The sequence below is a fragment of the Schistocerca gregaria genome, chromosome 4 (assembly GCF_023897955.1).
Source record: "Schistocerca gregaria isolate iqSchGreg1 chromosome 4, iqSchGreg1.2, whole genome shotgun sequence".
NCBI lineage: Eukaryota > Metazoa > Arthropoda > Insecta > Orthoptera > Acrididae > Schistocerca > Schistocerca gregaria.
This window is the reverse complement of record NC_064923.1, coordinates 540,574,970-540,600,092: the sequence shown is the minus strand read 5'-3', so window position 1 is coordinate 540,600,092 and position 25,123 is coordinate 540,574,970. Positions and strand designations below refer to the sequence as shown.

The following is a 25,123-nucleotide window of genomic DNA, read 5'->3' as shown; positions in this document are numbered from 1 at the left end:
TTACTGTTGAGTGTAAAGTCTGGCGAAAGAAAGAACAGGATGGCAGTGCTTCCCTAGGACTGGGGAGCATCTTGACATATAGGCAGTGTGGGTGTGGGCAGAAGATAATTTTTTCAGGTGCTGTACAGATATAAAAGATAACTGTGGTGTTTGTGTAGAATATGCATATATTGTATTTTAAAGTTAGTGAGTGCGGTTTACACTATGTGTAATATATGGTATATATTTGATAATGTGCAGGCAATTTTGCGTGTTTAACGGTCAGTGCAATTTAGCATCTGTCCAAAATAAGCACAGAAAGCCTCAGAAAGAAAAAGTGGATCGTCCTTCCTTACCGTCTGCATCACTAATTCGACGGGTAAATTCGATAAGAGCAAATCAGAATGCTCGGTTGATTGTGATGAGATATACGCGGGAATGTAAGCGTATGTTGAGAGCTGGAAGGATACCACGTTAGGGGCGTTGGGAAGAGGGGATTCGATGTTATTTTCGTAAACAGGTTGTGATATGGGAAGAGTTTCCGTGCACACAACCTGAGACATCTAGAAAGCGAGCGTTAACTATGTATGGGGCATTATACAATTTCCAAGAGGTTGTTATTTTTATAAAGAGCGCTGTGAGGTAAGAATAATGTTGAGAACGTTTTAGATAATGAGTCGCCACGTAGAGGTTTCGTGGCGAGGCGAGAGCGGTGCTGGGTAGTTAAGTACTGTTAAACGTGTGTGTGTGTCAACACACCCTGCCCTCAGTGGTAGAGACAATTGGCACCTGGAGATGCCTGGCATAAGAGACTTGCGTGAGCGATGATTGGAATGCAACTTTCGCCGTTGTTCGACGACATGCGCGGCACCCGAGATGCGGCTGCCTCACTTTGCGGTAGTATGTAGCTAAGCGCGCTGAAACGCTAGTCAAACGTGACGTAGGGTCCATTAGAATCGCTAAGCAAAAAGCAGGTGCTGCTCTTGTGGAACACAACTCTGCAGCGTCTTCGCCGGACCGCAGCACGCGGCTGTGCTTGGAGTGCGCACTCTGTAAATAAACGCCCAGTCATTAACGGCGCCTACATACAACTGTGGCCTACGTTCGGCTGCAGCTCGCGGTTGCGCTGCCGCCCAGTCACAACAGCACATGTGTGTAGTGAACACGTATTTTGATAGGAATTTCTCTGATGTTACGTATGAATGGGAGGTGCCACCACCTCATGCTTGCAGAAGCCGAGCAGGGGCTGTGCATGGTTTGACATCTGAGGGTTACGTCACTTATCGCTACCTCCTGTGTACTCCATGAACAGGGTGCTGTGGACTGTGATTGCGCCCGTTGATTGCAATGTTTTGGGAGCGGGTCTGTAGGCCTTGATATGCGCTATTTGAACAGTTTACGAGTACTTAGCGTGTCTACACATCATTGTGCAGTATTATTTAGGAGCAGTTTGGATGTCTGCACTGAAATTATTTCGGAAAATTAGGAGTTGTTTGCATCTTTTCAGACTGTGTGTTGTGACGCCAAGCACACTAGGGTGGAAAGTTTGTATCAATGTCATGGATATACTCTATGATTAAATACGTTGTTTGGTAATAAACAGAGTGCACTCCATCCTTACTCTCCCTAGTTAAATAAGTTGTTTGAAAATAAATAGAGTGCATTCCATCCTTGCTCTCCCCAGCAGCCCAGAGCAGGCTGGGTCGTTTTCCGTCAGCATCTTGGTTTACGTCATAAAATGGAAGACGGCGTTCTCTGCTGGTGGTACTGAGTACTAGACCTTGTGGAGAAGACACTGTTTGCCACCATCATCGATAATTGTACTTGCGTGATCAGCTGGTGTCACGGTGGCGTCCTCTGGCGGCGACGAAATGTACTAAGACAGTTGGGTCTGCAGCTCGTGGTGAACACACTAGGTGGGTCCATCTTAGATTAAGGTACTTGGATCACTACAGAGTCCTCTAGTGCCATCGACATGAACTAAGTCAGTTGGGCTATGGACTCAGTGGCGAATACACTTGGTTGTTGTGCTGCCTCTAATTGTTTAAATAATGACTGGTGTATGATTTCGAGAGTTGACAATTGGCAACCAGAGTGTTTTAGATGGATGATTATCATTATTATGTTTTAAGATTTGTTTTGCTATCTCGACGTAAATGTGTTTCAGTATTTAGGAGTGATTCGCATGTCTGTAGACGGTGCAATGGGTTATTTTTGACAGCTTACAATTAGCAAGTGTGTTTGTAGAGCCTTATACATGAGTTATGTAGGAGTAGTTTCCAGGTCTGTATGCTGTGGGACATATAAGAGCGTGTATTCTGTGATAAATATACTCCACCCCTAAATAAATTGCTCCAAAGTATATAAATTACACTCATTCCTATCTCCATCAGCTTAGTGTAAGCTGAGTCCTTTTTCGACCCACTCCTAGGAAGAGGTGGCGGCCTGGTGACTTAGGTTAGTTGTGGTGGAGAGCTTCGTTAGCAACAATTTTCTTACATTGGTAGCGGAAGCAGAAGCGACATTTCTTTACCGCCAGAATTCAAACTTGGCACCGGTTCCTAGGTGGATGTGGCGGTCGGGTGGATAGGTTAGTACAAGTATCCTTTCTTTTCTACAATTAGAATGGTAGCGAAACTGCAAGTGATGTATCTTCCCACGATTTTTTTAGGTGTGACGCATTATCATGTTGGAATTAGAACTACGCGCGATTTTTATTGAGGATGGAGTTAGGTTAGTGGTGGTAGGCCAAGTGTACAATCTTACACCACGTGGTGGACACACTGGGTGCAGCCATCTTGAATAACGGTACATGCATCATGTTCTGACATGAAGATGGTGCTCTCTGGTGTCATCTATTTGAAGTAGACTGTGGATGTCGTGGTGGTAGACACACTGGGTGCAGCCATCTTGAATAACGGTACTTGCGTCATGATCTAAAGTCACGGTGGCGTCCTCTAGCGATGGCACTGTGTACCAAGTCAGTTGGAGTCTGACCTAGTGTTGAATACACTGGGTGTCGCCATCTTGGATTACATCACAGATGGTGGTGGCCGTGTATGCTAAGTCATTAATGGAGATGAATAAGAAAAAGAATCCCGTAATATTTGAGTACTCCATTAGTAGTGTAGCGCTTGACAGTCACGTCGATTAAATATTTGGGTGTAACATTGCAGAGCGATATGAAGTGGGACAAGCATGTAATGACAGTTGTGGGGAAGGCAGATAGTCGTCTTCAGTTCATTGGTAGAATTTTGGGACAATGTGGTTCATCTGTAAAGGAGACCGCTTATAAAACACTAATATGACCTACTCTTGAGTACTGCTCGAGCGTTTGGGATCCCTATCAGGTCGGATTGAGGGAGAACATAGAAGCAATTCAGAGGCGGGCTGCTAGATTTGTTACTGGTAGGTCTGATCATTATGTGTGTGTTACGGACATGCTTCAGGAACTCAGGTGGGAATCCCTAGAGGAAAGGAGGCCTTCTTTTCGCGAATCGCTACTGAGGAAATTTAGAGAACCAGCATTTGAGCCCGACTGCATTACAATTTTACTGCCACCAACTTATATTTTGCGGAAAGACCACAAAGATAAAATAAGAGAGATTAGGGCTCATACAGAGGCAGATAGGCAGTCATTTTTCCGACGTTCCGTTTGGGAGTGAAATAGGGAGAGAAGATGCTAGTTGTGGTACAAGGTACCCTCCGTCACGCACCGTATGGTGGATTGCGGAGTATGTATGTAGCTGTAGATGTAGTTGGAGTCCTGACCTTATGGTGAACACACCTGCATGGAATTGTTTAAATAAAGTGTTACGTCCAAGTCCTTTTCCAAGGAATGCTTAGGAGGTGGTGGCAGTCTGGTGACTGAGGTTAGTACAAGTGTCTTTTCTTTCGCGCCGTTTTGTTAGCTTGGTAGAGATATGTGAATTGTATTTTGTTTACCGCCAAAATTAAAAGTTGGTGCCACTTTGTAGGAATAGGTGGCGGTCGGGTGATTTAGGTTAGTGGAGGTAGGCAATTGACCTCCTCCCCGCGATTTTCTTAGATTAGCAATGAAACATCAAGTGACTTATCTTCCAGCTATTTTCTTAGGAGTGACACATTATCCTGTTGGAATTTGAACTTCCCACTGTTTTGTAGGGGGTTGGGGGTTAGGTTAGTGGACGTAGCCCAATTGGTCTATTTTCCCGCCTTTTACGTGGTTTGGAGCATTATCCTGCTGAAATTTGAATTTCGCGTCAATTTTTTTCTGGAGTGTTAGGTTATTGGAGATAGCCCAATTGACCTATCTTCCTACCACAATTCAATCTTCCCGCCAGAAATCTGCCATCTTAGATGATGTATATACTATTGCCAAGTCTACAGGCCGCCATCTTGGATGACGTCATCGCCGCCATCTTGAATAAATTTGGCAACAATGGAGTGTAAGGCAGTGTGAACTTACCTCCGCTACTGCTATCGACCACCAGACGCACGTACATATATCGCAAAGACAGACATTCCAAAACGAACATAAGCACATGCAATGCATATAGTTGCAGCACTAGATAATTCCCATAAGGTCGCTCGGTCGTTCATCGTAGCCAACGGTCACGAGTTGTCCCCCACACAACTGACCCCATGCGTGATCAAAGCACACTCTATGGACAGCAGCCACTCTCAGAACTGGTGTACAAAGGCTGGTCTGGTTTCCCCAGCTCAAAGGCGTCCACTGATGGTACCGTTTACGACCCCTTGCCTGCTGCCACGGTTCTTGTTACGAGCTGTGAACATCTCCAGACCCTGGGATCACAAGAACATACGTATTTTCAAATTGTTTGCCAGAATATCATACCATTTACGCTATAGTTCTCGATCTCAAACGCATAGCAGTACGCTTCCGATCATTTGCACGGCATAATTCCGAAGATAAGGAGTGGAAATTATATCTCTATAATCCTGAAACTTTAGTGAGGTCATTATGTGGGATGTGCTGCAATCCACTGAGTGACTAGAAACTTATTTCATCTGCGAAAATCTTTATGTGAAAACCCGAAAGTAAAGGAAACTGGTAGTTCCACTCGTAATTATTTTTTTACGCAAACCGCCGTCAATTCTACAACAAATTCCAAACAGCCGTGTACTTCGCAAAGTCAGTTATGGTTTTAATGTTTATAATCTTATGTGTTTCTCATGTCTAAAGACCCAGCAAATGACCTTTCCACCTGATTTTCACCATTTAGATACACACGCCACACATCATAGTCGATGTTCTCTCAACCAAATAAAGACGGGAAAGATGTAGAATGGCAGCACAAGCAGTCAACCGGTCAATTTACGTGGGAGGGAATAATTGTCCAGGGCAGACATTCGCCAATAGTGAATCTTCTCAAATTTCCATTGAAAATTCTCGCAACACATGCGATCATGATGGCTGCCCAACACATACTGACTATTAGTTCGCTATTCACACTCTTACAGGGCAACACAGTAAGATCAGCTGCACCTTATACCCCAGCCTGTCCAGTTCAGGCGGCTCAACGTTGGCTCATACCGTAAGCTGGAAACGTCAAGTCATTCTAGCCAATAGCTACCTCTACCACGTGCCCTGCACAACAGACAGAATCGTCCTAGGAAACTAGCCACATATTTATCAGTGTAATTACAACTGAATGTTACAGATCGTAGTGGACATGTCGGAACACTGCCCACAGTAACTTAGCATCCCAACACATACTTCACAAGCCCGTTGATCACAGTGAATCAATCACACATCTGATACTAAAGATAATGCTTCGCCAATAACTGAATGCTGATGACACCAAACAATATTGAGCGAAAATCTGCGATTGATGGACAGGTCTCATTTGTTTTTCTCGCGAGTGGTACCAATTTATCTTAGGAAGAAAGACGTAATCGTCTTATAAGCAAGCAGCTATTAAAAGTACTATGTTACTGTTACACTGCATAAAAAGTGGTCTTATTTCTATAGATGCACACAAGTATCACTAACCATATCCACGTTAAAAACTATACAAACTTTATAAATCGAGATATGGTATTGCCTCCGAATGAAGTGGTCTTCCACACGGATAGCTCGACTCTGAATATAAACAGTGATTGCTTGAGTGCGTACTAACAGACCGAAAGCGAGGGTGCACCTCAATGGCAGTATAAGCTCGTTATACAACCACCCTTCTATCTCGATGCCAAGTCAGAGGTTCTGCAGTATATCCAGTGGGTTAAAGGAACCAGAAGATGATGGTTCGTTGATAATGAACACATACTGTAGATGGTGTGCTATGTGACGAATCACTTAAGAAAGTGCAACGCTAGATTGAAACTGTAAGAAATGTACAAAATTCTATCACCAATACACTGGTTTTTCAGATCTGTAGTGTTACGCTTTATGGCAGAAACGCTATCTGTGATGTGGAATCAAGTCTCTCCATTCAACCACGTACTTGCATTGGATCCTATGACGATGTCTTATAATTATTACAGCTACTAGTGAATCACATTTGTGTCACTCTCACATTTCGAAAAGAGTCATCTTTTTTGAATGTATCTTCTAAGGACTCCACACAGCAAAAACTCCAATGTGGTTTCAGACAGTCCCTGTGTGTCTTGTAACTGTTCCTCAGTCTCTACCCTGTCTTCCCTGTAGAATGGAGCATATAATAGTCCCAATTTAATTTGGATCACAGCACAAGTCAGAGAGTGTTACATCTACCACGTTCTGCAACCCATGGAGAAACAGGGTGAGCTGAGTTAATGTGGCAGGACCATGTTTTGCCCACTCAGTGGAAATGGTAACATGTCGTAGCTCCACGAACCATGCACAGTGTGCAAGGCCAGGGCCAAATGAAGCTACCTCCTGTAACACAAGGTAGTAGAAAAGACAGTGGAAGCAGTTATAGGAACTTGAAGAAGGACAAGGATTTTGTTACTCCTTCATAGTGGATCACCAAACTGCATACAGGTTCAAAGGAGATCTGCATCCCTCAGGGTGCATTCATGTCTTTCACCCAAACATTCGCTCTATCACAGTTATTTTGAACCATCCAGCAGAGAAAAACTACAAACTATAAAAAAAAGCTCTGCTAACATCATGCAATAGAGATCTCGATAAGATTTTGCCATATGTCTCTCTTCTGATATATTGGGAAACAAATACTGTCTGCATGTTAACATTGATCATATGTGGTGATTCCATTAAATATACATGTACTGGTCCAATGGAGCAGGTGGCCAGTGATCGAAGTCACTTGCACACACCAGTGTGAAGTTTCATCACCTGTACTGTAGGAGGACCATATTCTACAGAGTATCAGTCACAAGAGAGGGTGCCTGTGGTGTTGTTTGATACATTATTTTTCCTGCTGTAACACATTCAAGCAATATAAGACTACAGCTTGTAGATTTTGTTTTTCCACCATGACTTCAAGGTCTGTGTTAGGTGCCAATCTGACATTAACATGTTTTTATCCATTGCCTCTCGCAGAAAACTAGACATGGCATGGCATAAATTATGCTGCTGCTCCCACAACACCACGGGATGATAGAAATAAAACACAGAGGTGGTGTTTCTTATTGATAAAAATGCAGAAGACATCACAATATATGGAAAATGGAAGAGTTTTGTGGCATTGTGGAGAGTTTCCAAACAGCTGTCTGAATGTGATGATCTTCACATTTAATCTCAGTTTCACAGTGACAGGGCAGTAAATGTCTCTGTATTCCACTTCGACTGCTAGCTAATATTGCAGTCACATATGCAATCATAACCCCCTCCCCCCCCCCCCTTGGAAGGTGCTGCTCCCACAAAGACTCTCTCTCCATCTCAAACTAGTGATTTTAATCAACTATTATGTGATAATCAACAACGTACAACTGGTTGGATGAGATGAAAATGACGCCATCGATATATGGAAATGTACACTAATAATCATCACAGATGATAGTGCTATCAATTTCAGGAATTTCACCGATTTTTTCTGGTTTTCTTTCCAACCAATGACATGGCAGCCTGCTTCTCAACTTCTGTATTGCTGTGAAACCACCCCTCCACTGCATTCCAAATACCATATACTAGATTTGCGAATGTAAACAAATTACTGTGCAGTTTGTCCATTCATTTTTAATTCGCTAACTATACTAGACATCGTCCTCTACTGATGATGTTAGGTTATCTACATACTTCTAGCACTTTGTTCATAATGCATGATTTACGATTACGATTTCCCATCTTTTCCTGAGCGGATGGGAGTCACAGAGCATTCTCACTTTCTTCGGTAAGTTAGAGATTGAAAGATCTCCCTGCATTGTCTTTGACCAAACCTCCCTGCAACCCTGTCACCGATTTAATTTGCAGCTGACCAGAAGTACTAGGTTACTATATGTGCTACATTCCATAGCCCGTAAAGGAACGGAACCAGCTGAGTCCATAGCTACTGTTCAGCAGACACTGTTCCACAAGAGTCCTTCTCACAGCAGCCACCCAAGTGCACAAGGTCTCTCCAGATGCGCGCATGTCGAGGAGGTTTGCACCTCTCAGCGGTGTATAGTAGATATGAGAATGTTGTGATGATACAACAGATGGTTAAGAAGAATACTTGTGGTTTTATGCATGATGGAACTCCAGATGGACAGAGTTTGAAACACCTTCTGTAAATCAACTGCACTATCAATCACAAAGTATTGTTCTAGTTTCTGAGGACAGTACCAAGAAGGTATTGGTAAGGGAGAAATGATTGTAGAACATAAACACATGCCCTTTAATGCAGGACATAAAATTCCAATATGTGATATACATCTAACCTGCAAGTTTTCTATCCCATTCACTTCGGTGACAAAATTTAAGAATATAAAGCTACTTCCTTCTACGCCAAAGAAAAAACATAGAGTCGTTGTGATATATGCACAGTATAGCTTTCCAGAGGCGTATAGCGCCTGCTATTCACACCCTATCACAGTTCAGAAATTATACTATGCTCGTATCAGTACTATAAAATGATGATCAGCAATTGAGAATGCGTCTTACAATGAAACAGACAAACGTATAGCAGTAGTGTTTGACGTGAGAAATTACATGCCAGGCTGACGAGCAGCTGTATACACAGGGACTGCATTACCTCACAAACACATGCCACTGACTTAGAATCACCATAGTTATGAAACTGAAGATTCTATGTATTCCCAAGATGCAGCAGGAGAATGGAGTATGTCAAATAAATCTTTGTTAAACAGAGGAGGGTCCTGAAACAGATTTTCCATTGACGGACATGTTTCATCATGACACATGAGTTGGAAGTCCTCTGATGACTGTGATATGGAGAGGCTTTCTGTTAACTATTGCAGGTAGATAGTACACAAAGTCCCACACAAAAGCCGTAATTGTATACAAGTCGAACGCTGGTTACACCACACAACTGATACATCCAGGGAGAACAACAGGGAAAAAATGGTTAAATGCGTGATAATTAACTTGCAGCAACATCTCCCTTTCTCTAAAACGCATCATCAGCCTATCATTAAATCATCCCTCGTTACATTCCCATCTCAATCGATCACTCCATCCACTTTCTATCATCCTTTAAAGTAGATGCAAATCAATTTAGAGGCAGGTTGTTCTCTTTCCCAGGATAGCATCAAAGATAGAAGCCAACTTGCATGTATCACTATAACCTCAATGGATGTACAGCAGAATGTTGTTCAAAAACGTACAGTAAATGTTTGTGAGGTATTTGTTAGCTGACACTGAGAGGTTGTGATTGGTGGAGAGTACAGAGAAGCACATTGTAGATACTGTATGTTAGGGTTTAAAACACCTAAACAGTCCTGCACAGGGTTAAAAATGCGATCATTCTCTAGTTGTATACAGCAGTACCTCAGCTGGTAATACAACGCTCTTTACTTAAGGACACACAGCATGCTTCCATCTGCCAGCCCGCAACTTGGGTCAGTTGCCAGGCTGCACCAACTGGCCAGGGCCTGAGAAGCCATAAGCAGTGGCAATCTCGGGCTTGCGCTAATTCCCCCCCTCCCCCCAAAACGAAAGCACACTTCCTGTCATTTGGGAAGTGCTCCAGCCTTATTTCCCCTGCACACCTATCACGCTACATGGAGCTGGCAGCAGATCTGCAGCCGCGAAGTCTTCCTCCCTGAGTCATCCAAGGTACACGCACAGACCCACAGACATGCAGAAAACAGAGCAGATGCCATGTAACTATAGAATATGTGGTTGGAAGTGACTGGATGCATTCGAGTAAGTGCTACACTATGCCATCCAACCAAAAATAAATAGTGCATTTGCGCTAGTTCTTGACAACTATACTACATTTACAAGCAATTTTAGAATACATGGCGAGAAGTGATGTTATGATCACATGGGTAGAAGTGAAAAAAATCGATAAAATTACGAAAATTGATGGAAAATACATATACATTGAGTGAAAATACGCCGAAATGTTGGGAAATTGGAGGAGTACCTGCATGTCTTCTGCTTGGTGCAGGAAAATTCTTGTACATGGAGACAAGTATGTGGTAGCAAGATGAACACAAGAAAAATTTAACATGGACGCTTTGGGATACAGGGGAACAGTCATTTTTGTCGATAGAGATAAGACGCCTGGAACAGAATATTTAATGTGGATGACCACCATATGTAGAATAATAAATTTATATATGTACACAAGCCCAAGTGTGGCCCCAAAGCTACCAGCAATCACCTTATAGATTTTTATACAGTGTCCTTAGCTAAAGACCGTTGTATTACCAGCTATGGGACAGCAGTATACAATTACAGAATGAGTTGTATATTTGACCCTCAGCAGGTCTGTTTAGGTGTTTTAAACCCTAACAAACAATATCTTCAATGAGCTTCTCTGTACTCTCCACCAATCAAGACCTTGCAGTGTCAGCTAACAATTACCTCACAAACCGTTGTGTATGTTTTTTTAACAACATTGTGCTGCATGTCTATTGCAGTAACAGTGATACATGCAAGATGGACTGCTGTCTTTGTTGCTATCGTGGAAAAGAGAACAACCTGTCTCTAAATGCATTTGTATCTGCCTTAAAAGATGATAGAAAGTGGAATGTAACGAGGTAGGGAGAAGGAGGTGTTGCTGCAGGTCATTTATCACACATTTAACCATTTATTTCTGCTGTTCTCTCAGGGCGTATCAGCTGTGTAGTGAAACCTGCGTTCGACTTGTATACATTACGTCTTCTGTGTGTGACTTAGTACACTATCTACCTACGATCGATAACAGAAAGCCTCTCCATACCACAGTTGTCAGAGGAGTACCAACTCATGTGTGACGATGAAACATGTCCATCAATGGAAAACCTGTCCTGGGACCCTCCTCTAGATGAACGAAGATTTATACGGTTTATTCTATTCTCCTGCTGCATCTTAAGCATAAATCGAATCTTCAGTTTCACAACCACGATGATTCTAAGTTAGCAGCAGGTGTTTGTGAGGTACTGCAATCCCTGTGTATTCATCTGCTTCACAGATGGCAGTATGGTGTGGAATTCCACAAGTCAAACACAACTGCTATGCATTTGTCTGTTTCCTTGTAAGAGGCATTCTCAATTGCTGACGGTCATTTTATTAGTACTGATGCGACCGTAGCACTATTTCTGAACTGTGATCAGGTGTGAGTAGCGGGTGCTATACACCTCTGGAAAGCTGCATTGTGGGTTGGGTTGGGTTGTTTGGGGGAAGAGACCAAACAGTGAGGTCATCGGTCTCATCGGATTAAGGAAGGATTGGGAAGGAAGTCAGCCATGCCCTTTCAAAGGAACCATCCTGGCATTTGCCTGGAGTGATTTAGGGAAATCATGGTAAACCTAAATCAGGATGGCCAGACGTGGGATTGGACCATCGTCCTCCCAAATGGCTGCATTGTGCTTATATCATAAAGACTATGTTTTTTTTCTATGATGTAGAAGGAAGTAGTCTTATCTTCTTGAAGATTGCCACCAAACTGAGTGGGATAGAAAACTTGCGAAGTGGATGTATGTCATACGTTGGAAATTTATGTACTTCATTAAATGGCATGTGTTTATGTTCCATAAGCATTTCTCCCTTACCAGTACCTTCTTGGTACTTACCTCAGAAACTAGAACAATACTTTATAATTGATAGTGCAGTTGGTTCACATAAAATGCTTCAAATTCCGTCTGTCTGGAGCTCCATCATGCATAAAACCACCAAGTTTTCTTCTTGGCCATCTATTGTATAATCACAACACCCTCATATCTACTATACACCGATAAGAGGTGCAAACCTCCACGATGTGAGCGCATCTGGAGAAATCTTGTGCACTTGGAGGATCCCATGAGTAAGACTGGTGCAGAGCAGTGTTCACTGAACAGCAGTTATGGACTCGGCTCACTCTGTTCCTTTACAAGACGTGTAATGTAGTGGTCTACTTCTGGTTGGCTGCAAATTAAAACAGAAACAGTTTTTCAGAGAGTGTTGGACAAAGACAATGTGGGGAGATCTTTCAATCACTAACTTTATCCTAAGTATGCTTGAATGCTCTGTGACTTCCTTCCGTATAGGGAAAGTTGGGGGCAGTCGTAATTATACTCTATGACCGAAATGGCAACTCAAATTGTTTAAACAAACAATACACCACACTGTACATGGAATGGTCTTATGCCCATCCTATCCAGCAGCCGAGAACAGACTGAGTCCTTTTCCCAACAATTTCCAGACGGTGGGGGGAGGGGTTGGGAGGATGGGGAGGGGGAGAGGAGAGGGGGATAGGTGTGGAGCTGGGTTAGTCAAGGTAGCTCAAATGACCTATTTTTCCCGTCAGTGCGATGTTGCCATATATATGGCCACCATTTTTGACTTGTCATCTTCAATAAATTTGGCAAAAATGCAGAGTTGTTGGTGCCCTGTTGCCCGAATATTTTTATGTATTATCCAGTTGTCATAAATGTCTACCGTTTGTCAGTAATTAGAAACCTACAGAGTTCTACATATGCTCTTACTTTCAATGCTGTCATTCCATAAACATTAATTACATTTTCCCAATTATTTTCAAGTTTCTGCTGCTTGTCTTCGTGCTTGCGAAACCCTATTTTGGCGAACAAGGTTGCCAGATCTCTCCCCAATTCAGAGTGTTTGGAGCATTATGGGCAGGGCTCTCCAAACAGCTCGGGATTTTGACAATCTAATGTGTCAGTTAGACAGAATTTGACATTATATCCCTCAGGACGACAGGCAACAACTTTATCAATCAATGCCAGGCTGAATAATCGAACCTGGGCCCCTTCGGTAAGCAGTCTGCTGTGTTGACAGCTACTACAGCCAACACTTTTGTTTTGATGCCTCAAATTTTTTGAGAGGTCAAGAAAAATTTTAGCACAGTTTAAATAAAGTGTGTGTACTTCTTGTTTTCCAAATTGAATCTAAATATATAAATATTATGCAGATATAATCACTGTTATTTGTGTAACCATTTGCAAAAGTACATCACATTAGTGATCATCCATCCTTCACCTCAATAATCATTTCACTCACGTATCCTCAAGCCACTAAGTAAATTTTCATGTGTCAATCTTACTTTCTTATTATACCATTCCTTCATCCATCAACACTTCCTCTTTGCATCAAATGAACTCGAAGCCCTAAGAGCCAGATAACGGTTGGTTTCCATATCCACCATATTTTTACATCCAAGATTTGACACTTGTTTTGCACAATATCGATATTCTGTCTGGAGCCAACCATCAATACAAAATTTGTCGAAAATGTATAAACAATATACACTCCTGGAAATTGAAATAAGAACACCGTGAATTCATTGTCCCAGGAAGGGGAAACTTTATTGACACATTCACATTCACATGATCACACTGACAGAACCACAGGCACATAGACACAGGCAACAGAGCATGCACAATGTCGGCACTAGTACAGTGTATATCCACCTTTCGCAGCAATGCAGGCTGCTATTCTCCGATGGAGACGATCGTAGAGATGCTGGATGTAGTCCTGTGGAACGGCTTGCCATGTCATTTCCACCTGGCGCCACAGTTGGACCAGCGTTCGTGCTGGACGTGCAGACCGCGTGAGACGACGCTTCGTCCAGTCCCAAACATGCTCAATGGGGGACAGATCCGGAGATCTTGCTGGCCAGGGTAGTTGATACACCTTCTAGAGCACGTTGGGTGGCATGGGATACATGCGGACGTGCATTGTCCTGTTGGAACAGCAAGTTCCCTTGCCGGTCTAGGAATGGTAGAACGATGGGTTCGATGACGGTTTGGATGTACCGTGCACTATTCAGTGTCCCCTCGACGATCACCAGAGGTGTACGGCCAGTGTAGGAGATCGCTCCCCACACCATGATGCCGGGTGTTGGCCCAGTGCGCCTCGGTCGTATGCAGTCCTGATTGTGGCGCTCACCTGCACGGCGCCAAACACGCATACGACCATCATTGGCACCAAGGCAGAAGCGACTCTCATCGCTGAAGACGACACGTCTCCATTCGTCCCTCCATTCACGCCTGTCGCGACACCACTGGAGGCGGGCTGCACGATGTTGGGGCGTGAGCGGAAGACGGCCTAACGGTGTGCGGGACCGTAGCCCAGCTTCATGGAGACGGTTGCGAATGGTCCTCGCCGATACCCCAGGAGCAACAGTGTCCCTAATTTTCTGGGAAGTGGCGGTGCGGTCCCCTACGGCACTGCGTAGGATCCTACGGTCTTGGCGTGCAACCGTGCGTCGCTGCGGTCCGGTCCCAGGTCGACGGGCACGTGCACCTTCCGCCGACCACTGGCGACAACATCGATGTACTGTGGAGACCTCACGCCACACGTGTTGAGCAATTCGGCGGTACGTCCACCTGGCCTCCCGCTTGCCCACTATACGCCCTCGCTAAAAAGTCCGGCAACTGCACATACGGTTCACGTCCACTCTGTCGCGGCATGCTACCAGTGTTAAAGACTGCGATGGAGCTCCGTATGCCACGGCAAACTGGCTGACACTGACGGCGACGGTGCACAAATGCTGCGCAGCTAGCGCCATTCGACGGCCAACACCGCGGTTCCTGGTGTGTCCGCTGTGCCGTGCGTGTGATCATTGCTTGTACAGCCCTCTCGCAGTGTCCGGAGCAAGTATGGTGGGTCTGACACACCGGTGTCAATGTGTTCTTTTTTCCATTTCCAGGTGTGTATTTCGTGTGTATGTGTTTTTGTGCGTCCAAGTATACTGCACAGAGAGTAGTAGATCTCTGCCTGTAATGCACTAATTTTGTGTAATCACAAATATTAAAATATAGCTTCCCTTATTCCAACAATTTAATGTTCACAATTTCTTATTTCGCTGCACTCGTTCTGATGAGTTATAAGTCTATATCCAATGCCCCAGTTCTAGCAATATTGCACAATATTATTGCGAATTATTACTGATGATCTAGAGGCCATTTTACGCTAGATTCAGACACATGACTATGTGACATCACTGGTTTTAGCATTCTGTAGTGGTACCATAAACTATCTTTAACATAGAGTGCCACAAATTCATTCAGTTGCAGAGCTTTCAATATTGCGCCAACTGAAACCATATGGATAGGGATTAATGTTGTTGTGCAGGTTATGGCATTAGAGCTGTGACAAGAGTTAAATACAAGGAAGAAGAAACTGAGATGTTGTGTATGAAAATAGATTTCGCACAGGGATCAGTCAGTCCACAAACACATTTATAAAAGATATACCTCTCGAAGAAGAAGATGCTGTCTACTGTGAGAAACTAACCAACAGCTCTTCCAAGATTTTAGAGTCTTGTTGTGTTCGCTGAATAACTAGTTTTTATAATGCTTGATCTCACAAACCACGAGGTCGGTAGAATTCTCTTTTTGGTTGCATATTAAGTTTATTCATTTATTCATACAAAAATCTGTCAAGATTGAGGGATGCGCCATTCGCTTCCGGATAATGTGTGTGCGCACACACACATACTGATACAAAAAATGTAACAGTAATATTAGATTGTCGCTCATGTACCGCTGGAGGCTGCAAAAGTATACCTGCCGATCATTGTTTTGACTTTCTTCAGTAATGAAATTAAAACACACCGAAATCGACAGTAGTACAGCAACAATTACACCACGACAACTGCTATAAAATGCCCTTGGTTCGAATAGCAGCCACCAGAGAGCAGTGGTGGAAGGAGAGTGGTGTAAAGAAGTGCAACCAAAATCAAGCTTTTGTGAAATGAAAAAAGTTGTGTGACAAGCTACGCCACACCAAACTGGGAGTTCACACATGCTGCAGCATTGTAACTACAGGATGCAACTAGCTGTGGCGAAACCTTCGTTTTGTGTGTGTGTGTGTGTGTGTGTGTGTGTGTTGCGAACTTTACGTAAAATAATAGATAGAGTCTAGACACTGTTCATATCTTAAATTTGCGTTTTCGTGGGTTTCTTTTTTTTTGGACCGTACGAAAAAAATCAACTTATTGCATAGCAGCGCGTGGAAATAACAATTGACGCTTTGATGGTCATTGTAGGAGTCGAAATGTCAAGTAAAACACTCAGTGCGTTTCGAATTCGCAGTTTTTTTCTCCTAAATACGGGATTTCATAATTCAACTTCTGAAACACTCTCCGTCTGGAGACTCATGGACTTACATCTTTGATGCAAAATACCGAGAGTTTACGTACAGTTTGCTGTATTATGTAACACCTTTGGATGTCCGCCTTAGGCCCGGTGTTGGTTGTGAGATTTGTAGGGTCTGGGGAATAGCGAATGTACTGAAAGTGCCTGTAAGTAATCTATAAACGTTATTTCAACTACACAAGATTTGGAAGTGTGATCGTCCGTTTTTATTTGATAGCTTTTTTTGTGTCTGACGCAGCTGTCGCTTAATGTGCGTAAGCAATCTAGCGCTCTCTGTTCGATACTGTGTGGTGCCTCTTATTATACTATGAATAGAGGTTATGTCTGTTTTGATACTGCACCTTAGCAGTTTTTAGTTGTTCAGTGATAGTCGACTGCGCTTAAAATATTACACACATTTCCAATTACTTGTCACTGCGAAAGAAAAGTACTTGTCATAGACGCTATGAAATGGATTCAGACTCGAGCTTATCTTTAGGAATGCATTGTACCCATCAGGTAGACTAGGTTTCATTTATTCTCATGGGACACCTCTTGGTTTTCGTGGGAAGAAGTTTTGTAGTTCTAGACTTACTGCCCATTGCATCACCTTTTACGTTATTGGGGGCTCGACGCAATTCACTTACAAACCATATTGGCCGTCGTTGTGTTATAGATTTCATATGTATTCGTACATCGCCTTTTCGTTATTTTGGGGATTCTTTGGGATACTTATTGCATTATGTCACTGAGATTTAAAAAAAAATGCATTTAATTGTATCAGTATGCACTCTGCCGTTTGTCACAGCATACTAGTTTCCAACCACCTTTAAGTTGGTTCCGTACGTTGTGAAAATTATGTCTTGTAGGTTGTGAAATTTGTTCTGTATCATATTTGACGTTTGTAATCAAATTTTCGTTATTTGGCCCAATGCATAGTAACATTAGATCAACAAAATATAAAACACAGTGGAGTAAGATTTGAAAATAGGCTTTATAAATGTACTTTACTGTAAGGTCTCTCTCTCTCTCTCTCTCTCTCTCTCTCTCTCTCTCTCTCTCTCTCTCTCTCTCTCTCTCTCTCTCTCTAAGGTCTCCCCCTCCCTCCCTGTGTGTGTGTAAGAATATTTGATATTGTCTAATGATTGCAACAAACAGTATATGTATTGCTTAAGGATCTTCTATGGTTATCGAACCCTTCTTGTTTCAGGTACTGGCTGTTTTAACTTCTAAGAGAGATTTCTGGTTCAGCAGCTCAGGACTGACCTAGAATTAAACTGTAATAATGGCACAGAGTAAGCTAAGTGATTTGGCTGGTCGCTTTGGAAAGGGTCCCAAAGGTGTTGGAACAGGACTGAAGATCCTAGCTGCAGCTGGTGCAGCTGCATATGGTGTGTCTCAGTCCCTCTATACTGTTGAAGGTGGTCACAGGGCCATAATATTCAGCAGAATTGGTGGTGTTCAAAAGGATATTTATGCAGAAGGCCTGCACTTTAGAATTCCATGGTTCCAGTACCCTATAATTTACGACATACGATCACGACCACGTAAAATTTCGTCTCCAACAGGAAGCAAGGATTTGCAGATGGTTAATATTTCTTTGCGTGTGCTGTCCAGGCCAGATGCAAAAAATTTGCCCATAATGTACAGGCAGCTGGGCCTAGATTATGATGAAAAAGTTCTGCCATCTATTTGCAATGAGGTTCTAAAGAGTGTTGTTGCCAAGTTCAATGCCTCACAACTAATCACCCAGAGGCAACAGGTTTCTCTTCTTGTTCGAAGGGAGCTCACAGAAAGAGCACAAGATTTCAATATCATTCTGGATGATGTTTCAATTACAGAACTGAGTTTTGGAAAGGAATATACGGCAGCTGTAGAGGCAAAGCAAGTAGCTCAACAAGAAGCCCAGCGTGCTGCATTTGTTGTAGAGAGAGCAAAACAAGAGCGACAGCAGAAGATTGTTCAAGCAGAGGGTGAAGCAGAAGCTGCCAAAATGTTGGGACAGGCTGTAGCAAAGAACCCGGGATACTTGAAGTTACGAAAAATTCGAGCTGCACAGAGCATATCTAGAACTATTGCCAATTCCCAAAATAAAGTCTTTCTCAGTGGAAACAGCTTAATGTTGAATATTAGTGATCCAACATTTGATGATCTTAGTAATAAGCTAAAACACTGAAAAGCAGATGGTTGTAATGCTTAACAAGAGTCAGTGGTAGACACACAAATTATGTATTTCTCTTATGGGGAAAATGTCACCAGTCCCAATTGTAATACTGTTTGGTGATAACTGCCAATGAATATTTCAGGTGTCAGATTGTGAATAATAATTTACAGTTATGTATAGCACTATAATGACTGAGAGCTCAAGTGGATTATTAATTGCAGAAATATTCTTTTGCGATATTTTATATGACCATAATAAATATTGCTTTTGTTTAAAAGTGTTTTTTCTTCCTATTATGAAATAAATGAGTACATTTAAGTGATCTACTCAAGTCGGGTACTGCTTCTGTGTTACTCATAGAAATATCTTGAATAAATAATCTCAAGATTTAAAGAAATTCAACATTAACTGATAATGTTTCACACTCTGTGGGCTTGTTTGTGTTTTAGGTTCAGTGTACTGTATTCAGCTTCTCTCTCTCTCTCTTTTACGTGTTGAACAGATTACAGTTGTATATATTCAAGTCAGGTGAACGCTTATGGTTTAACTGTTAAGGCAAGAGCCTTCATCTTTTGTGGAAGACAGCCATGCCATCAGATTTGATTAAATTTGTCAAGTATGAAAGTTAAATTAGGACAGGATACAAATTAATGATTAGACCATCTTTATTTTTGTATATCAAGTGAAGAGCAAAAATTTGTGTGTAATGTAGAATTTGTGTAGTTGTGCATCAAGCAGGAAAGATAAATTAATATCAAGTAAGACTGCTGGCTTAAAAATATTTCAGACATAGCACTTGAACGCCATGCAGTGTTGTATATGTGCTGTAATGGATAAGTGAGCTCCAGTATAGGCTAAAAGTTACTCCAATTATATGAATGATATACTCAGAGTTTAAGTGAAGTAAACCTTTTCCCTTGTGATTGCTGGAAAATCCGTGGCTTCACAATTTATCCTCGAGTGGGTACACCTGTGTATAAAGTGCGCCAGTTACAAAAACATTTTGTACCACTCCATTGTTCTGCAGGTGAGTTCTTACAATTTCCTTCATTACTGCTTAAGCTAACAGTGATAGGTTCTGTTGTCATACATCTAAGTGAGCAGCTGTAATGTAATATAAACAGCAAGCTAAGTGAGGGAAAAAATCTGTAATCCATGCAAGAAAATGACTTGGATTCTGAGCTAGCAGTTCAATCCCACACAAAAATGTATGAGATAACTAGTAATGAAATAAGTGGTTAGTAGGGACCTGATGCAACTATACTGTTTAATCATTCTCATGGTCATTAGTGTGTGGTAACACTTGTACCAGCGAGAGTGACATAACAAAAGTTTACCTTATTATTTAAATAAACAGTGATTCAGCTAATCTAATGTAAGTTTATATTATCATTGTTTAATTAAACTGAGATTAAACAGTGAGTTTGCTCAAGTGTGTTTACCATGGTAACATAGGCAGCTATTCTTTGCATGTATACAAAGTACACTGTTCGCACGCTGCTGCTATGAAAATTGGCTTGCCTGTTCGAGCCTTGATTTTTTTTTTTGTGGTAATTCTGAACATTCTCAGCATCTTCATTCCTTATAAAATTGTCTAATCTTTGAATATACCCATAAGGCAAGTGTGAATGCTCCAGTTCCAGTTTTTAATGTGTGTTTCATGTGTTAAATGGTGTAAGGTGCCAGCAGCAGATATCACATAATGTACACCCAATGCATAACCTTTAATGTTGTTGTAACAGGTATGTTTATTGTTAAAGACCAAACAATGGAAAATACAGGATGGAATGTAACAATACGAGAGGACAGTTGCTACTCACCATATATCCGAGATGCTGAAACAGTTTCAGCTCTCTGAGACTTCAGATGTATAAGTTGCGCACACGTGTGTGTGTGTGTGTGTGTGTGTGTGTGTGTGTGTGTGTGTGTGCTGCTGACAAAGGTCTTAATGGCCGAAAGCTATGCTTGTTTGAATCTTTTTATTGTGCCTATCACGGCTCAGCATCTCCACTGTATTGTGAGTAGCAACTATCCTTCTTTCGTATTGTTATTGTTAAAGACCTTGTCTTCTAAGTATTTAAAGTGCTATGGACCAGTTCAAGGCTGGTTGGGCTTTCTTTTAGGGGCTGTTTAAGTCATGACTGAGTCAGGGCCATTGAATAATACACAGGGGGGAGGGGGGATATTGGACAACCATCTGAGACTTTGATACATCTGTTTACATTGAACACTATTAACTGAGTATGTAAATTATCAATCAAAGAAAGTTACAGGAGGGTATTGCTGCTACAAAAATCTTTTAATGGCAATATAAATACAGAAAATAAGTGTGAAGAAAAAGTAACCAGCAGAATGTTGCATCCCACAACAGAGCTAAAAGTCAGGAAGACAATTCAAAAATGGGAAAAAGTACGCTGGTCTCCATACTGTCTGAAGCCGCGCGTTAACAGCAAACTCAATTAACGTAACTGAGTCAGTGCAGATTTTTTAAGTAATGTACGTACAAGTTGTGCACCTACTAAGAAAGGTAATGTGGAAAATACAGGCCTGCATGCCATTCACAAAACAGCATCATGAAAGATGGACTAAGTTTACTGATACAATAGGAGCACTGTTTGACTTCTGATGTAGCAGAAGTAAAGTATCTGCCATAATATAATTCATAAAAGTGGTTCATGAAGCTGTTACACTTCTGTAAACCTGTCAGAGGCTTTTGACACTGATCTATGATGCTAGCAAACAAACTAGAACAGGGAACCTACACTATGGCTTCACTGTGTTCAACAAATGTCCACAAATGAGTATACTGTTACATCATATGTGTAATGCTGAAATAGTCTTTGTTGTAAACTTAACGATTAATGGGCTCATATTTAAAAAAATAGTTGACAGCTAATATTTACTTAATTTTTCCAAAGATGATAGTTCCCTATATCTGTAAATGCAGATTTCTTTTTACAATACATTACTACTAGCCATGCAGCTTTACTGTGAACACGACTACGTTTCAATCTTTGAGATGATTTGCAGAATGAGAGCTCATGAGGTACATTTTTAATTTACTTCTTAACTGGTTGATTACCAATTTCTTGGTTTGAGAGTTTTCTGAGCAACTTTACATTGGAGTAAATAACTCCACACTGAGCAGTAGACAACTTTGTATGTTTTGTTGCAACTGTGCAAATGACATCTCAGTGACAATTGAATAACTGTACCAATAAGGATAAATGTTCTGATAAGTGAGTATAACAAACCTTTGTGAGAAGTGCATTTATCTACAGTACACACTGTTCTTACTGCTCACTTCAGCTGACTAAATACTTTTATCTACTTTAGGTGCATAGCCCTAAAAGATAATTCCACAAGACAATAGGAAATGAAAGTAAGTGAACATGTTAGTTTTGAAATCAACACCATGCAAGATATTTCTAAGAGCAGACATGTAGAATTATCTTCCTGATTGGTTTATCTATATGTTGACTTATTTAATGTGGCCCAAGGAATTTTTACACACGGTGTTTCATTTAGCATATGACAATTTGTCTGCTTCTAATGCTAGTAGATCCAAGAAGAATTCTATGATTCAGATTGGTGTGACTTTACCATGGAAAATACTAGCAGGATAGTGTTCCTGCTTTAGTACTATTGGATCTCTATTACTACCACAATATATATTGACACCTAATAAAGTCCTCATACTGATAGAAGCCAGGTGAAGTAGTATTTTAAATATTGTATGGCAAGATGAGAAAAAACACTGCTTCTGCAGCATTCCTAAGCAGCACTAACCCTTCCCAGCTCCTTCCATCTAATGATTGATGGTGCCTTCGGGAACCAAGGTCTACATTCAGGTTTGGCGGAACAGAGCTTCACAAGCTGGAAACTGATCACATTATGAATCTTCTTAATTGTCAACCATATGTATGCTCTAGCAATGAATGATTCCGGTTTGATAGTATTCTGTGCATTAGTGTGGATGTTGACTTAACCATCTGGATCATGAAAGTGATAGAAGCTTCAGCTTAGGTGTGTGTTGCTTGCTGACGAGATGAATGGCTATTGCAGGGAGAAACCTTTAACATGTAATCTCTCGGGCATGTGATGCAGTTTAGTTATACTGTGGTGCTTCATGTGTGAGAGTCCTTACCTGAGAATGTATATGTTGCTACTCAAAGGAACACAGTGGAAACTAAGGAAACTCTCAGTGGTGAGGGTGAAGCACTAGTAAACACTAATGCACTACCAATAAAGAGATAATTGACTTCCACATAAGCCATGCTAAGAATTACTGCTAATCCTAACAATACATGAGACGTCTTAAAATTTTGTTTTGTTTATGAATAGAAAAGAAATATATCTCGAATAAGTGTCCCTGTTTTACACTAAGAAATATGTAAAAGGCTTGCTCTCTGAGAATCTAGAATGGAAAACTGTTAGTAGAAAGAGATTACCTGTCCCTCAAATAGACTGTTAGATGATTGTGTGTGCCCACAGAAATTTGTACAGGTGGGGGCATGACTCTAAAATTAACATTGCTGATACAACTAAGTTGGCAAATCTGAAGATGTATGATGCTCCAAGAAGTAAATTTGATAAACACACTAAACTTACTATACCTTTAATGATTGATCATTATTCACTGTTTGTTTTTTAATGTAAAATAATTTGATACTGATACCTAAATGTGAGCATATTCCCTTAATATACACAAAGGACATTCTTGTCATTGAGATTATGATAGATGCCATCTTTCGTGAGTTAATTCTCTTATTATTGAATACAATACAATATCCTCAGAATATTAAGCTATTATTAGAACATATGAAATATATTTCTATTCCTGTGTTAATAATGTTAAGTTAAAAATCAGAAAGAGAGTCAGAACAGTAGAAAAAAAGGGCGTGGTTCATTGCTAACAGCCTTCAGATGATACTTCTGTAGCACATCTATCCTAACAACATAGTTGATTCGGATATTGTCAAAAAAGCCAGCAGTAAAATTTGTTCTCATGAACTTAATAACTTCTATGCCTTGGCAACACTGTTCCACATTTTAAAATGTAGTTGATATATCTGGATATCAGTTTTAGTGAGAAATTCGTGTAGCTTCCACATTGAAAGTTCTAAATGTATTAACTCTTAGGGACCTGGCCATGTTAAGTTCTCACACCTGGGCCATTGGTAAGTCTTGTAAGACATCATTTTTTATGGCATGTGTTTGATGCTGCTCAAACTACAGCTGTTTCATTTGCTGGTGTGCATTATAAGTTATATGTTGGTATAGGTGACATACTTTGAGGGAAAGTCCCTTGCCCTGCCTCTATGCAAAGGATGCTGAGCATGTTTCCATCAAGAGGAATGTTTTCATGATATAATATTTGTTTGAAATGATGTCAACACAAGCACAACTGTAGAGTACAATTATTTGACCAGTTTTTTTAGCACATTGTTGGTCACAGAAGCAGCCCTTTTGTGATCTAAGTGAATGAGCTCATGGCAATTTTTCTATGGGAAATTTAGATGCTCTGTAACAAAATTTGAGTAAATTTTCACCTGCACACTGTTTCAAATCAGCATATCAAGTTAATAATTGTTTACACTCAAAGGTCTAAGTTAGCAGATGCTGTTAGATGTTCACTCATTTTTCCTAATAGTGCAAGTGTATTCACCTCCTAGCCTAAATCATTTTTTATGAGACAAGGTTGTATGTGATCCTGAGGACAAAGACTGTTGTTGTTGTTGTTGTCTTCAGTCCTGAGACTGGTTTGATGCAGCTCTCCATGCTACTCTATCCTGTGCAAGCTTCTTCATCTCCCAGTACCTACTGCAACCTGCATCGTTCTGAATCTGCTTAGTGTATTCATCTCTCGGTCTCCCTCTACGATTTTTACCCTCCACGCTGCCCTCCAACGCTAAATTTGTGATCCCTTGATGCCTCAAAACATGTCCTACCAACCGATCCCTTCTTCTAGTCAGGTTGTGCCACAAACTTCTCTTCTTCCCAATCCTATTCAATACCTCCTCATTAGTTACGGGATCTATCCACCTTATCTTCAGTATTCTTCTGTAGCACCACATTTCGAAAGCTTCTATTCTCTTCTTGTCTAAACTAGTTATTGTCCATGTTTCACTTCCATACATGGCTACACTCCAAACAAATACTTTCAGAAACGACTTCCTGATACATAAATCTATATTCGATGTTAACAAATTTCTCTTCTTCAGAAATGCTTTCCTTGCCATTGCCAGTCTACATTTTATATCCTCTCTACTTCGACCATCATCAGTTATTTTACTTCCTAAATAGCAAAACTCCTTTACTACTTGAAGTGTCTCATTTCCTAATCTAATTCCCTCAGCATCACCCGATTTA

At 41.2% G+C, this 25,123-nt stretch overlaps 1 protein-coding gene across 1 annotated transcript; it reads left to right on the top strand.

Moving 5' to 3' along the window:
* The first annotated feature begins 16,648 nt into the window (after nucleotides 1-16,648).
* Nucleotides 16,649-19,028, top strand: LOC126266627 (prohibitin-2). The gene is made up of 2 exons (XM_049970987.1): nucleotides 16,649-16,754; nucleotides 17,798-19,028. The coding sequence occupies exon 2, from the start codon at nucleotides 17,873-17,875 to the stop codon at nucleotides 18,761-18,763; it is 891 nt and encodes a 296-aa protein (XP_049826944.1). The 5' UTR covers nucleotides 16,649-16,754; nucleotides 17,798-17,872; the 3' UTR covers nucleotides 18,764-19,028.
* Nucleotides 19,029-25,123: the final 6,095 nt, after the last annotated feature.

Excerpts from the sequence above, each read along its gene's own strand:
- LOC126266627 (XM_049970987.1), top strand. The coding sequence starts at position 17,873 with ATGGCACAGAGTAAGCTAAGTGATTTGGCTGGTCGCTTTGGAAAGGGT.